Here is a 16896-nt window from a genome sequence, read left to right on the forward strand (position 1 = left end):
GACCGAACAGTGCTAGAGGTGGCAGCACTGTCGGACCACTCCCTTACCACGCTTACCTTCCACATACCTTGTCCTGCCACCTCATACCGGCTCTAGAACCTTAATTATAAACTGCCCACATACAAGTCCACCAGGCAGGAGATTCGGGAAGCAATCAATTCTGTCTTCATGAGAATGATATTCAGACACCCCCATATCTCTAGTATGGGAAACATTAAAGACAGTGATGAGGTGAACCTTCTTATGCATCTCTTCGAAACGCAATAGAACAAGACTGGATAAATGTGCCAAGTTACAAGACTGAGAGCTATTGAGGAGGAGCATAAAACGGTACACACAGAGTGCATAGGCATATCAAACTTGCCAGAAAGCAGCTCGAAGCCCTTGATTAGGATAGAGCCGAGATTGCTCTTCTCCGAACTAAAGAAAAGTTCGCACAAGGATCTGCAAGGCTGGTTAAATTAAGAGCCCAAACCCACAATTGCCAGATATTTAAGATCTAAATAGGGGACGGCACATAAAGCAGGCCACACTGAGAAAATCACTTGAGCTTTCGAGCTCTGCGACGCCAACCTCTATAGGCAGGAAAGCGTTCCTCTCCTCGGTTCATCCAATCTGTCTGACCAAGAGTGATATCCTCTCCTTAGAGCAGACATCTGGACTGACAAAGTCCTAACCACCATATCCAGTTTACAACTGGGCAAAGCCCCGGGGATGACTGCTTTACACAGAGGTTTTATAAACTCTTCGCTCCCCAATTGGCCCCCCTCCTCTCATGCCTCTCCAACTTGATTGGAGAGGTCAGCATTTCACCTACCACAATGAGAGAATCAGTGATCACTGCAATACACAAGCCTGGGAAAGACCCCACTCTTGTGATCTTCCTACCGACTTATGTCCCTCCTGAATGTTGTTTCCTAACTTTTTATGGGCATCCTGGCCGCATGCCTGGAGCTGCTCATGCAGGGTCTGGTAGATCCAGCCCAGGCATGATTCATCCCAGAACGTTGCTGTAGTGACAACACTAAGGGTCTCCTCCGTCTTATGGACAAATCTGCATGCAAGCATTTTTCAGCTCTATTCCTATCCATCTATACGGAGAAGGCATTCTGCCAAGTTCTCTGGCCATTTCTTCGCCTTGTCCTGGATAATGTGGGATTGGGGAAGCTCTTCCTGAAATGGGTCTGGAGCTGCTACGCTGGATCCACGCCTGATTGAAAGTTAATGACTTAGTCTCCCAGCCAGAGGCACCCTACTTCTTTTTGCCCTGTATATGGAACCACTCTCAGAGCTGATACCGGCGACTGCACAGATTATTATTATTATTAGGAAGCTTATAAAGAGCAATGGTTACTTCAACCGGAGTTTCACCAGCATTACCTTCTGTAAACAAGAACACATAATAGCACTACACCCTGATGACGTTATGATCGCCTTGACCCAGATATGCACCTCCTTTCCGGCCTTCTTGGGAGAACTAGATGCTTTTAGGGTGGTGTCTGTCTTCAAAGTAAATATCCCAAAAACATGCCCTTAACTTAATCATATCACCAAATGACAGAGCTAAATCTTGAGTACCTCTTCCCCTTACTGTGGGCACCTGCTGGGGGGGACGCATTTGGGCCTCATGCTTCTCCCCACATTGCGTGAGATGGCCGAACGCAATTATGCCAACCTGTTGGTCTCTACACACAAGGATCTGCAGAGCTTGAAGGCAAAACGACCCTCCTGCATAGGTAACGTTGCTGCAGTGAAGTTGACCATATTACCTAAGATAGTGTACATAATGCTGACTCTTCTGCTATGTCCACCCCACCTCCCAACTACTAAACAAACCCCAACACCTGATAGACACCTAGATTTGTGATGTCAAGAAACCACTCATGCTTAGAAAGCGGACATATTTACCCATAGCAGAGGGCATCCTTGAAATCCCCCACACCAACCCACTAGTTCTTCGCGGCCCAGCTCAGAAACATGGTGGAATGTAAAAGGTTTGCCTCAGAAAAAGAAATGGTGTTTTATAGATCAATCCATAGTGGGTATGTACATCTGTAAAGCCCCTTTTATACTTAAAAAACACCTTGATTGTAGTTCTCCCCCTTCTGACCCTTGATGATGGAGGCCTGGAACAGAACTATATTAACAAAAGGCTTATCCACACCTATCTCACCCCTTGGACTATTCATAGGCAACCCCTCATTACCGCCCACTCAAACTGGTTTAGACTTCCATGGCTGGCAAACGGCCAACTACAAACGCTTTGACTATACAGGGATACAGACCTTCTTGCAATTCCAACTCAGATATGGCATTCCTGCCAGCGATCAGCATTATTAGCTATCAAACACTGAGTCACTTTACTTGTGATTTGCCCACGCGCCAGTAGACCTCTCACGAAATTTTATAAATGACTATTCACTAAAACAGACAATAAACGCCTCCTCTCTGGCATCTATAGCTTCATCAACAAGCCCACACCAACTGTCAAGTCCCCGGCTCGGAGACGTTGGGAGATTGAGTTGAAACGCACTTTATCACCCAAAGAATGGTGTCTGAAATCTTCCACAGAACACGCAGCGCTGCTGGGAAGTAATCTAGTCTCAAAGTCACTCACTGTTGGTACTATACTCCGGCCAGACTAGTAAAATGTAATTCCAACAGCATAGATTCCTGCTGGCGAAACTACAGGGCAGCGGGTATGCACACACGCTTGTTATTTTGCTTCCGCAAACTTAAGAGGTACTGGGATGAGGTGTTAAAAGATAGCGACTCCTACTTTGCGGCAGATATTCCCCGCTTTCCTAGGTATGTCCTATTGAGGCTACTTATTCCCCTGACTTACCCACTCTACCGAGATGAGGAAGGGATACAAAAATGGCTCTCTGTGCCACCAAACAAGTGATTACCTCAGGCAAACACCAGGCTCATCCACTCGGATTGGCTACTGAAGCTGTTGGATGTATTGGCAATGGAGAAACTCACAGCTTTCATAAAACTTTCATTACTATGCTTCGAGAACATGTGGAGCCCTTGTATATGCTTACTGCCCCGAACTCATTTACCCTCGATACCTTTGTGTTCTGAGATTAATGGGGCAAGGACTTATCAGCACCCTTAGAGTGACTCTGCCTGGCCACGTCAGACCAGTACCTCCAGGCTGTATTAACAATTCTGAACATTCAATAAAGGACACAGCTTTAGTGGTTAAACACCCTTCAGTGGGTGACCCTTTGTTATTACTACCGCTTACCCCCCAATCTGTCTCCCACCTCCTCTTATCCGTGCTCTTTTGCCCGCCGGCCACTGGATGGAGATAAACGAAAGCAATGAAAAGATTTGAACAATAAAGATGTTTCTATCTTGTCTTTGGTCCAATACATTGTTTGATCATAGGTTAAAAGCTAAACATTTATATTAGTTTTCTTGTTCAGCTAATAATTAAAACTAATACAGTAAAAGAATGATTAAAACCAAAAAAGGTGAAAATCATGCTCTGCTTAAGAACAACTGTACTCTGGACCCGACCTTGCTTACAGAAAGTAAAAATACTGTTATTCACATGTCTAGGGGTTGTCACTATTTGTTCTAATTTGCAACATACTTTGGTGAAACACTGAAGAACATTCTCCTTGTATCCCAAAAAAAAGACCAGATATTTGCGGATCCCCACCTTTTAAATAATGCAAAATTATATCATAACATGAATTAACCTTATCTCATATTCAGAGAGTTTAGGTTTTGAATGAGCTTTTGCCAACAATAGTGACTTTAGTGTCCCACCTCAAACAGCCAACACAAAAAGCCAAAGTTTAACACAGGTGGTCTCCATAGTGAAAATCATTGGATAAGTTGAGACTTAAGCCTTACATGTTCTTACATCATATAGTTGGGCGGACCAAATAGTCTCTCATACATACTACACTGCACCATATATCAAGCCTACCAGGAAAATCTCCACTACCATACAATATGATTGGTTTTAGATAGTCTTTTATAGCTTTCAATATGTGACGAAAAGAGGGGCCAGGTTACTTATTTACTAATTAAATAACATACACCAAGATATTTCTACATTGCAACATACTACAGTATTTGTCCCCAAAGGTCAACTTGCTGTTATTTTTAGGTCACGCCTATTAGACAGCACAAGCTGTCTGACTGCAAATGACTTATTGTGGGCTTACCATGAACTGACAGGTGCTTACAGCATGTGTATTGCTCACCATTGGTTGGCTTTATTATCCCTGTCATTTGCTTTTTTTCTTCAGCAATAGCTTTTCTTTATCCCAGCTTATCCAACTTATGTTTGTCCCTCCCCATGACAGTAGCTCTTCACAATCTCTCTGACTGACTTTTCTCCTTCCACTTCCAGGGAATTACATTTTTCTTTTTGCTTAAGCATTCCATGAGAGTGCACATGTCTTCTACCTCACTCTCATGTGCTTTTCTCCCACTGCCAAATACCTACCCCTCCACTCTGTGTTGTTGTTTCCCTCATGTTGCAAGCTCTCTTGTGTGCTGTGCTTCTACTCTTGCCAAATTCCCTACCCCTCCACGCTACTTGCTGCTTTCTCTTTCTTGTGCTTCTCCCTATACCCCTGTGTTTCTGTCATTCACAGGGCTCGAAAAATCATAAAAATGTTCTTGACCTGCAGGTTTAGTAACTTTAATAAGCTACTCAACCTAGCTGTAACGTACTTGACCCATGAACTGGTATCCGATTGTGTGATCCTAGGCAAATATTTTGTCTTATGAAGCAGCCTTTTTCTTTATTATCACATAAGAGAGCACATTCAAATATGCAAGTTCACTATTTTTGGTGTACAAAAAGACTCTTTATTTACTAGACTAAATGTTTGCCCCATGTATAACAAGAATCAAGTCCATATATCGGATACTAATGATCCCTGGCTTTTCTCTTAGTTCACTCATAGCATTGTCATCTGGGCAGGAGCAGTAATAATTCCCAGTTCGTGTTTAAAAACTCACTTTTCATAAGTATGTTACGAAAGTATATTTTCCATTGAAATGGCCACAAAACGTTCCCACTAACATGTAGTTTTGCTGTTAATAGTGCATAAATAATGTTTGGAAATTGGGTTTTAGCAAAAATATTTAAAAAGTGCACATCGCCAAGTAAAGTGTTCTAATTTGTTTTGTATCCTATAAAAATATTTTTTTTTCACCACAGAATTATGAAAATGGGTCTTCATAACTAGTGAAATATATTTGAAATGTTTGAACAGTTCACTTAGCTATTTCAGTTTTGTGTTAGAAAAAAGCCTGACATCTTACAGCCTGTCATGTAACATGATTTCCACAGTTCAGTTGTCACACAGTTTACTAAACAAAATCCTCTAACTTAAGTCACAGAATAAAAAATAAATGTAGAAAGACAGACTGACTTTTGACCTCTGTCTCTGAAAGCCAGCAAATGTGACAAGATAACGAGATTTAAAGGCCTTTTTATTGCTGTTTCACTTTGTGAGCAATAAAGATGCCGTTAAATATTATCTTTTCACATTTGCTCTGCTTTCAGTGACAGAGAACAATCCTGTCTTCCTAAAATTGACTTTGTGTTCTGTGACTGAAGTTAGAGGATTTTCAACTTGCCAGAAAGGGCGAGTCGTCCCTAAAAATAGCTAGTCCTGAATAAATCTTGCTTGACAATGCGATTGGATTTTTCGAGCCCTGCTTCACAAGCTGATCCCCCCCCCCCTCCACCCACTCCCCTTTGCTCACAGCATCTTGCCTGTTGCTGTACAGCATCTCCAAAAGGCATTAGCAAAGCCAATAGGCCCCAAAGACAAGACATATTTGCTTTGCCAATGCTTGTTAAATTTGTGAGCGTTGACATGTTTGTAGCGCATGAGGTTACAGTTATGCTAGTAAAATGCCTCGCACGTGTTCTTGGAGGAATTTGGTATACTATGAACAGTTTGGATGAACTTTCTGAATAAACTTTGCAACTAACTTGATTCGAAATGGTGCATAATTGGCATGCTTTCATTATCGCTGTGCGTCCAGTTATGGGGTAAGAGCTTGCCCCATAGTTCCTGATGTTCATTCACAATTTCGTGGCTTCGGGCAGACCACGATTCTGGGCCAGCACGCGAATAAATATAAAATGGACAAACCAATGAAAAAATAGGTGTGCACTTCGTCACTCCCTTTGGATTAATGGAAATGAAGCCAGTTTATGGTCTGAGGTTCCCACACTGAAATTCACGTCTGATAACACAGCACAAGGTTGTTTTATTGAACCCAAATAAAAAAACTCATTCAACAGTCCCAAATCATATCCTTGTCTTCAATGTCAATTGAAAGAATGAAATGGTTACTAGCAAGGATGTATAGGGAGTCCTTTTTTTCAATCCTGGATATAAGATCAAGCCCTGCCAACTCGCATTTATTGTGGCAGTAGTTGAAATGCTATATGATGTCTCCTCTCCAATATTTAAAGTCCTCCTTATATAATGCTGCTTGTATTCTTTTCCTTCTGGGTGCATCTATCAATCTACTTTTTCATAAAGGATGTGTACTACTTAAGACTGACAAAAAGAGAACAGTTTTCAGCCTAGGTGGAGTAGGCAGTTCTGTAGATGAAGAAAATTATAGGTGGTGAATATACAGTTCCCATCTACTGAGAGACACCTTAAGCCCTAATTTGTTTTGCTTACTCTCTGTTTTTTTTAACATACTGGCTAAATGTATGAGAATCATTGGAGCCATAATCTCATCAATTTGCACCATTGCTTCTCCCTGTATATTTTCTTGCCTTTCAGATAACACCTTTGTATGATATCCTTCCCTACTCGTTTCCCCAGCATGCAGAGTATTACCTTGTTGATATTTGAAGATTAATCTATTTTTATTTGGTACATTTAGTACATATCTTGTACATTAAGCAACTGTTGATCCACTTTTTAAAATCTCACAAGTTAAAGTATTTTTTTTATTGTGGAGTTCAAACAAGTTAAGAATAACTAACAGTTTTTGTGAGTAATATGTGGATTATATTAAATGGTATCCATATTAAAAACGCAGCATAAACTAATGTCATTATCTGACTATGATAGCATTTGAATTGAAAAGTATAATAGTGGCATTATTTAATTACCTCCACTAAATGTGGCATAAACAAAAATGTCAATTGTGATGATGTTGAAACAGCATGGTCTTCCCCACTTCTTAAACATAAATTGTACTTTGCAACCCCATCATACCTGTCAACATCTTGTCCTTTCTTGTAGAAGAGTATCAAGTTACTGATTTCTATTTCTCTGCCTCCCACATATCTAGATTATCAACTGAAAAGTCAGATCAAGAACTAGGAAAAAGTTCAACATCATCACTCTTGAACTGTTATTCCGTCTATTTACCACATATGATGCTGAATGTGTACGTTTTGGGAGTCTTTGGAAGAGGCTGTGTAACTAAGTGCATAGTAACCATGTTCAATTGAATCTTCAACTTTCCCTCATCAAAGTTCCCTTTGTATTATGATTGAATTACTTGAAAGAGAGCTGTTGTAGGTAATTACTGCTGGAAGTTGTCTTGAACCCTTCCTCAATATAAAGAGAGCTAGATGGGATAAAGCCTAATAGAAAGTACTTTCAATGGTGTGTGTGAAGTTTGATAGTTGTAAGAGTGTAAATTGTAGGCTGTACCTACAAGCATGTTTGATGATGCTTGGTGGAATTTAAGATCTTTGAAACTGATTCTGGGCGATAGGTTTGAAATAATAAATACCGTGTACGGTACAAGTATAATTTAACATGAAAAATAGTATGCAGCTTTCATTTTTAATATCTGAATTTAGATAAATGAGCAAATATATAATGCCATCAAATTGAATGTCATGTCCAGTGTTAAATGTTTTTTTGTTTTCTTTTTTATAGTGCAAGTATGATTTCTGCTGGATTTGTTTGGAAGAATGGAAAAAACACAGTTCTTCTACAGGTGGCTATTATCGGTGCACTCGCTATGAGGTCATTCAGCATGTAGAAGAACAATCCAAGGAAATGACAGTAGAGGTAACCCAATATTGTGAAAGTGAAATGACACTACTAATATAATGCATTAAAGCACTCATACAAATTTGAATTTGAATGCAGATTTGTAAAGCGCATAGCTACCCTGGGGCGTCCCAGCGCTGACAATCAACCTGAAGCTTTCAGAGGGGGGAGTGATAGAGAGGAGTTATGGGAAGAGCCACGTTTTTAGTTGCCTGCGAAAGGCTAGTAAGTTGTGTTCACTTCGGATGGAGAGTGGGAGGGAGTTCCACAGCTTTGGAGCGTTGTATGAAAATAGTCGCCCCCCAGAGTGGGCCTTTCTTATTCTGGGTCCTCTGGCCAGGGAGAGGGACAAACAGGAACATTTAACACCAGTACTAGATAACGTTGGCACTTCCAGATCCACACCGACCCCAACACGACCCTCCGAGAAACACTCGTCTACAGACCTACCGGACCAAGACCACAGTTCAGTGACACCCTCGCCGACCTCGTCAGCACCCACGCCCTCGCTTCCACGGACTACATACTCCTCGGGGACCTGAACTTCCACTTCGAGAACAACAATGACGCCAACTCCACCTCCCTGATCGACAGCCTCGCCAACCTCAAACTCAAACAGCTCGTGACGACACCCACCCACGCCGCCGGACACATGCTGGACACTATCTTCTCCACAAGCCCCCACGTCTCCTTCAACCACACCACCGAACCCCACTTGACCGACCACATATGTGTCCACTTCACCTTCAGGAAACCCACCACACACCACTGCACCCAACAGCTGCCACGCCACTGCTGGGGCAAGGTCACCAAGGACCCACTGACTACCACCCTCGCCATGAGACCACCCGCCTACCCCACCGACCCCGACAACACTGCAACCAACCTCAAACAGTGGATCAACGACTGCGCCAACACCCTCGCCTCTCTCAAGACCTCCACAACCAACAACACCAACAAGAAAGACGCCTGGTTCACCGAAGACCTCCAGATCTCCAAGCGCACCTGTCGGAAGCTGTAGAAGACATGGCTCCACGACCGAACACCAGACAGCCACACAGCCCACAAGAGCGCCACCCGCAGACACCACCAACTCATCAGGACCACCAACAGGACCGCCTTCAAGGACCGCCTAGACAACAACGCACACAACACCAAAGAGCTCTTCAGCATCGTGAAAGAACTCTCCAACCCCAGCTCCAACACCAACGACATTGCACCTTCACAAGACCTGTGCGACTTCCTGGCCACATTTTTTCACCGCAAGATCAACGACATCCACGACAGCTTCAGTTCCGAGACCCCCGCACCCACCACCGAGTCAACCATCCCGCAACCACTACCCGCACCAGCCGCCTGACCGCCTGGACCAACGTCAGCGACGAAGACACCATCAAAACCATGAACTCCATTCACTCCGGATCCCCATCCGACCCCTGCCCTCACCACGTCTTCAACAAAGCCAGCACAACCATCGCGCCCCACCTCCGGAAAACAATCAACAGTTCCTTTGAGACAGCAACCTTCCCCGAAAGCTGGAAGCACGCAGAAATCAATGCCCTTCTGAAGAAGCCCAAGGCGGACCCCAAGGACCTCAAGAACTTCCGGCCCATCTCCCTGCTTCCGTTCCTGGCAAAAGTGACAGAGAAGATTGTCAATAAACAGCTAACCCGCTACCTGGACCCCTCCCAAACTGGTTTCCGCAGCAACCACAGCACCAAGACCACCCTCATCGCCGCCATTGACGACATCTAGGATCAGGATGGGCAAAAGAGAAACAGCCGCCCTCATCCTCCTGGACCTATCAGCTGCCTTTGACACATTCTGCCACCGTACCCTATCAACACGCCTCCATGACGCCGGAATCCAAGAGAAGGCCCTAGCCTGGACCACTTCTTTCCTCTCCGGCAGAACTCAGAGCGTCCGCCTACCACCCTTCTGCTCGAAAATCACTGAGATCATCTGTGGCGTCCCACAGGGATCCTCCCCAGCCCGACGCTGTTCAATATCGACATGGCACCGCTCACCACGTCGCACGACAACATAACCTCAACATCCTCTCCTACGCCGACGACACCCAGCTGATCATATCCCTCCCTGAAGACCCCCACACCGCCAATGCCAACCTCCACAGAGGAATGAAGGCCGTAGCCGACTGGATAAAAGGCAGCAGACTGAAGCTGAATTCAGACAAGACGGAAGTCCTCATTCTCGTACCCACCCCATCAGCCTGGGATGACTCTTGGTGGCCCACATCGCTAGGCACAGCCCCGAAACCCACAGACCACGCACGCAACCTGTGGGTCATCCTCGACTCCACCCTCTCCATGACCAGGCAAGTCAACGCCGTCTCTGCATCCTGCTTCAACACCCTCCGAATGCTCTGCAGGATCTTCAAGTGGATCCCTTCTGACACGAGAAAACCCGTCACCCAGGCCCTCATCACCAGCAGACTAGACTACTGGAACGCCCTCTACTCAGGAACAACAACCAAGCTCCTGAGACTACTACAACGAATCCAGAACGCCTCAGCACGCCTGATCCTGGACGTCCCCCAACACAGCCACATCACATCCCACCTGAGAGGTCTGCACTGGCTCCCCGTCAACAAGAGGATCACCTTCAAACTCCTCATCCACGCACACAAAGCACTATACAACACCGGACCTACATACCTCAACAATCGACTCAGCTTCCACATCCCCACCCGAAGCCTCCGCTCAGCCAACCTCGCCCCCGCCACAGTCCCTTGCATCTGAAAAACCACGGCCGGCAGCAGATCCTTCTCCTACCTCTCCGCCAAGACCTGGAACGCTCTCCCTACCAGCCTACGACAGACTCAGGACCTGCTGGCCTTCAGAAGACTTCTCAAGACCTGGCTCTTCGATCAGTAGCGCCCCCCCCCCCCTCCCCTAGGGCCTTGAGACCCTCAAGGGTATGTAGCGCGCTTTAGAAATGCAGGGATTGATTGATTGATCGGCTGTTGACTTTTGATGCCATGTGAACACAAATGAAATTTAGTGTTGAAAATGTCTTCCTGTTTGCTTGATTGACTGGCTAATTTAAAACCAACCTATGTAGTTAAGAAGGAAACATTGGCATGTTACAATTTGTTGTCATGGGGGCTTTACTGACTTTAGCTTCAAGCATTTGTACAACAGAATAAAGATGATCAATTTGAACATAGTATGTAATTAAGTAAGGACATTTGTCCAAAGATCTTAAAGCATCTCTTCTCTTGAGAAGCTGAAATTACAGATATAATCCACTGTGTTGAATCTCTGTTAAGAACTCATTTTTAAAGCTCTTTGGATGAACTAACACAGGTATATTAACTGAAGACCACCCTCCAGGAGGCTATGAAAGAATATTTCTTCATTGCACCATGAGGTTTATAGACATTTTCCAATCAAATGAAATCATAATACAGTCACCTACTTCCGTGCACTAGTGTAAGTAAATAATCCAGGTAGGGCACAAAATAGTCTCTAGGCGTCAGTATGTAGCAATTAATGCTTACATTTAATCAGCATATTTAAGTGTTGAAGAGCTTATCAACATAGTATTCACTCATCCTAAAAGCCAGTCTACACTTCACACAAATTCTACTCTCTTTAGCTAATCAAATAAAAGCTCTCCGGCAAAGAGCCCCCTGTGGGGCCCATAGGGCATTTCAGCGCCAGCCCTAAGAGGAGCATGTGCCCAATGATGAAGCATGTCACCAATTTGGTGCGCAAGAGCACCTGCTCTTGAACTCCTATACCTCCTACGAATCTTAAGAAGGCCTGTTAGTCATAAGGGACTTACTGGACCTTTTGCTTTCAAGACTGTACACCCCTAGATCTTTATCCTCTGGTAGACCCCTTACTTTCCTCAACTCTAAACTGAGCTAGAGTGCTGCAAATGTGTTGGGGTAGGAGTACCACTAAGCTGTAAAGTGAATGACCACTTCAAATATCTCTGTCATACCTTCTTCTCCAAAGTGTACCCCAAGGTTCCATGGTTTCTCCTAAACCAATTTACATGGACACGAAGGGTTTGTCTAATAGACTTTCATTATGTTTTTGTGTGGCTGGCACCTCACTGTATTTGGAAATTTCTTCTACAGAAGACATTGTCATTCTGCTGTCAGTCTAGAAATATTCAATGCTGGATGTTGGTTCGCCACCAGAAGTTCAGTTCCTTTAAAACTGAATTCTTCTGATGTCCCCACTTAGTGTAGCATTCTTATCTTATCCTGGCTAAGCTCTCTGAACATGCTGAACTGCAGCCCACAGTAAATTGACAAGGCAAAATCTCTGGGGTTCATGCTCACCCAAAAATTCTAAACTATCAAGTCCACATTAGCAAATTTGTTAAAAATGCTCAATATCAGCTCAGATTTCAAGGCGGAATATATCCTTGATGATGACCTCCAAACAGCTGTCAGTGTTTAGTTCTTTTAAGGATACACTATGTAAACTTGTTACTCGCTGACCTGCCCAAAATTCTCCTCACACTGAAAGTGGTGATACATGGCTACCAGGCTGGGCTCAATATATCCCCTACACTGGTCACTTTCAAATGGCTCTCAATTGAAACCAACTGCTATACTCAGAAACTGGCCATATGGGATGTCTACAGTCACTCTCATGTTCTAATATCTTCTGATTAGAAATCCCCTGATGCAAGGAGAAAAGGACTATAAAATAGTTTTTGCCTGAGATCCCCCCCAAGACTGCAACTCATACCTTCAAGGTTTGATTGCCTAGAATCATAAAAAAATATTTGCAATACTTACTTGTTTAGTGCCACTTAAACATCTGACCTTAAACAGAGGCTGTCTTCAGAACTCTCCACCCATATGTGTGATCCCTCAAACTGCCTGTACGATTTTTCCAGTTTAAGCCTAATGTCCTGAGAAAACATGGATGTCTATCTCCTTGAACATTATCCTAATATCAATTTATATTTCTATGATAAGTTACTCATGTGTATACCAGTACGCACACACATATGTATACATACCACCATATACAGTTAAAAATATTTTCACTGAAAGATCATTGTTAAAGATCAGTTATGGTTTGGCAAACACACAACCTTCAATTTGTCAGTTGAAGTATGTAATGCACAACTCGCACACTAAACTCAAGCGTTTTGCTCTTTTCAAACAGCTTGTATTTTACACATCATTGACTGAGGAGTGTACAGAGCATGGTGGAGTTTGTGCGTTATTGTGTCATACCATAACTGCCAAATTTAACGAGCTTCTGGGGTTTTATACATAGCTTTTTTAAAGTAATTTCAACCATAAAAGGAAGCCATAGTCTTTCATAGCTGCCTTAGCAAGCATTCCATTTGCTATTCAGGCAGTGATGGCCTAATGTAAGAGGGTTGTTTTCAATGCCCTTCTTACATTTTATTGGCCCTACTGTAGTCTTAGGGAAGTGTTTAGTTTGTTCAGAGCCTCTGGGTATCATGACATTTGAGATTTAGCACAAATTGTATTGTACCATAAATTCTGGAAATATCCTATTATATGCTGATGATCACAGGTTGGGAGTTAGTTTGTAGTGTTATATTAGGTGACTCCTGTGCCTCTGTATCACTTTGTAAATGTCTTTTACACGTTAAAGTTGTGTTCTGAACCAGTGAATCTTAGCTTCTAGGTCTCTTCTGCGACCGCGCATGTGCTTTTCTTGTGAGACATTTTATTTTGACAAAGAGGGCTTGAAGGGAACCCATTGCTTACCATTCGTAGGCTTCATGGTCAGTCTTATTTGTTGGCTCCTGTTTGGTCAGCACACGCTGGCTTCAGTTTGTCTTCACTTTCTGTCCGGAATTTCTCCATCCTGGAAGCACGGGCTAAGTATATCTTCATTTTTTAGGGGGTTGTCTTTCCGCTTCTTCTGCTTTCTGTTTCAGTCTGTTTTTAGGTCTCGCTGAGCAGCGAATGCGCTCCTCTGCGAGACATTTAGTAAACAGGCTTTCAAAAGTCCGACCAAAGCTTTTGTCTGGCATAGAGCGTGCTGTTACGCGCACAAGACGAGACGGTGCTTGCACATCGCACACCACTCGCCAGCCTACTTTCACTTTTGCCGGCGCGCGTGCGCACCACTCAACGTGCTTTTTTTTTCTTTCTTATATTTCTTTTGATTTCGTTTTTGCCTGCTTCACGTTCTGATTTTCTCTTCCTTTTGCCCATTGTTCCACTTTGCCCTATTATTTTTTGGGGGATCTTGCCTTATATTGCGTCCTCGTCATAATAACCTACTAGCGTGCATTTAGATATTACACGTACCCAGTAGCGGCTGGTGACAGATGAAAGTGGTGAGGCGCAAACTGATTTGCATACTGCACCGTAGCGAGCGAGCGAGCCCGAACCCAATAAGGGGGGTTTGGGGGAAAATTTTGAAAAAAGAGAAGAAAAATCGTGCATTTTCAAGCAAATTTGAGAATGCAGGAAGGTTAATAAAGCAATTGTGAAAGTGCAGTTGTTACATTAATAGATGGCATAACATAGGTAGCTGCTTATTCAGTATAACCACAGAGCTACATACATTCCGTCCTATTACGCTAGGTGCTGAATTCAGACTATAAGACTTTCATGAAAATCTCAGCTCTAAGAGTAGTTATGTAATTGTGCGACAGCAACGTTGTTCGCATAGTTCTAGATTTGCTGCATTTACCACATAGGCCCACAACATAGATATTTTCCTGAAAAAACAATATAATAGCCTCTGGATATTTCGAAGAATGGCGCTTCCTTCCAACATATTAACTCTTTGCTTTAGCCTTATTACCATACGTATTTTCTAAAATTGAGAGATTAATTAGCTGGGCATGCAATTACAATCGGAAACTGGCTGCATACAGATCTTTGTAGGAAGGGCATTGCGGTCATGTAAAGCGCTCCACTATATGAAAATAAAAAAACATTATTTATTTTTCCCACATACTCAGTTCTCGCCGCTTCTTTATATGGACACATCACTTGATCACAACGACGCAATCAGGCCTTCTGTTTTTTTGTTGTTGTATTTAGCGCAAAGTTAACCCGAAAGTATTGGAGCGCTTTCAACGAGCACTAGTTACATTACACAAGGACACATGTTTTTTGTAGGCACGGGGAGGATGAGTTGCCCAGAATCACAGGATGTTTGACTTGACGCCGCAATTCGAGCGAGGTTCAGCAGCTCCAAGTTCTGCAGGCCTGACCGCTACCCTACATTCTAACCTCGTGTCTGGCTGGCTGTAGGTTGAAATGTAATCTCGACATATATAAAGTGAAAAATCTTGGCCTTTGTCTCTCACTCGCTATTAACACTTTCTGACCGGATGGTTCTTCTCTTATGCAGGTCTCACCCTATGGCACTCGTCGCATACGAAGTTCCCACTCACTGACAGTCCCAGTTCACTCTCACAAAATGTGTCTCTCAGTCTGCACTTTAGCTAAACTCTGTCACCCTAGCAACAGTCACCCTACCTCTCTCAGAAGCGCCTCTCACTATGCCCCGAACACACTATGCTTCTCTTATTCTAGGCCTCTCTCACCTTAATTGTCACTCCAAGGTTATATGAGCCCTCCTAAAGATCTCCAATCAATTAAACCTGCTTCCTGGTGGGCGGGAATGAGACAAAACAGGTGGATTACTGCAAACAAGCATTGGCACAGGCAATGGTTATGGCGCTTGTGGCATTGGTTTCCACAGCCTCAGTCACTCACGGGACGAGCACAGCACATACAGTCAGCTGCCCTTATACTCCTAAGAGGTGCGTGGTGGCAGGACTCATATTTGACAGCAGCCGAACCTCGGGGCCCACCCCTGGCACAGGGGACAGTGTGTACTTCCTTGTGCACACACAACCGTGAGGAGTATGCAAACCAGGAGTGTGAAGCTGCTCCCCTCATTACACAGAGCAGTAGTGGCCAGAGTAGCCTCCGTGCACACTTCTTGTCACACGCAGCAGTGAAAGCATCGCACACATACACAGGACATTGGACAAGGCATCAGCAGGGCACACTTCCTCGCTTTTACGGAGCCGGTACATGTGCCGATTTGCGAAGCAGTGCTGTGCAAGCTTCATCTCCTTATTGTGTGTGTGTGATGGTGTTTCGTGTTTTACTGTATGTAGCAGCATGTTGAGCATGTCCAATGACATGCACTTGTGTTGCGGCGCGGACCAGGTACAGACTCCAGTTCAAACTTGGCGCCATTATTAATCGGGCCTGGCTGCCCTGCAGTGCCGCGGACCTTAACGGAGCACGGAGGGCATCTGCGCGAGAGTGAAGGTAGGCCTGCGCTGCAGTGTGCTTACAATGCCCGCCATCGGATGGGGGGCACGGAGGTCAATCGGTCCTAGGCCCCCTGGCCGGGCAAGATGTACGAATGAGAAGCCAGCTGACAGCACAAGGGTCACCTCATGCCTAGGTTGTCCCTCCCTTCTGCTTGTGCTAATCCCATGGCGCATGAAAGTGAAACTGGAAAGGGGACCAAGACTGAGGTTCCCTGGTGACTGTGAGATCAGGGACGGTCCGGAGTGGCGCAGTGGCGCTGAAGAGAGTGGATGGATGTGCAGGCAGTGCATTGCGGTCTGTCGCATCACAGCGACAACATTGAAGATCCTCTGCAGCCCTCAATCCCACGCCCATGTTACTTACAGCAGGTGAATTGAAGGGCGGTGCGGTGCCCATGACTCTGCTGCTGCTTGTGTATTTGTGAGACCGTAATTGGAGCATCTGAGTTCTGACATGATTGCAGCGCCATGATTGGCTAGGGGGACACACTAACTACTCGCCCTGGTGCAGTTGAAACCCCGGGGGCTGCTGCGGCCCGGCTAAAGCAGCACCCCCGGTCCCTCTATTACTCTGGTTACCAGCGCGCATGCTCGG

General features: G+C 44.4%; 1 protein-coding gene across 2 annotated transcripts in view; it reads left to right on the forward strand.

Annotated features, from left to right (window-relative positions):
- Positions 1-16896, forward strand: part of ANKIB1 (ankyrin repeat and IBR domain containing 1) — a 429345-nt gene that overhangs the window by 238506 nt on the left and 173943 nt on the right. For both annotated transcript variants that reach the window (XM_086941850.1, XM_086941851.1), the window contains exon 12: positions 7905-8039. In XM_086941850.1, coding sequence (XP_086797976.1) covers positions 7905-8039 — 135 coding nt within the window. The remainder of the gene's footprint in view (positions 1-7904; positions 8040-16896) is intronic.

This window comes from Lissotriton vulgaris, chromosome 10, assembly GCF_964263255.1.
Source record: "Lissotriton vulgaris chromosome 10, aLisVul1.2, whole genome shotgun sequence".
In the NCBI taxonomy this organism is placed as follows: domain Eukaryota; kingdom Metazoa; phylum Chordata; class Amphibia; order Caudata; family Salamandridae; genus Lissotriton; species Lissotriton vulgaris.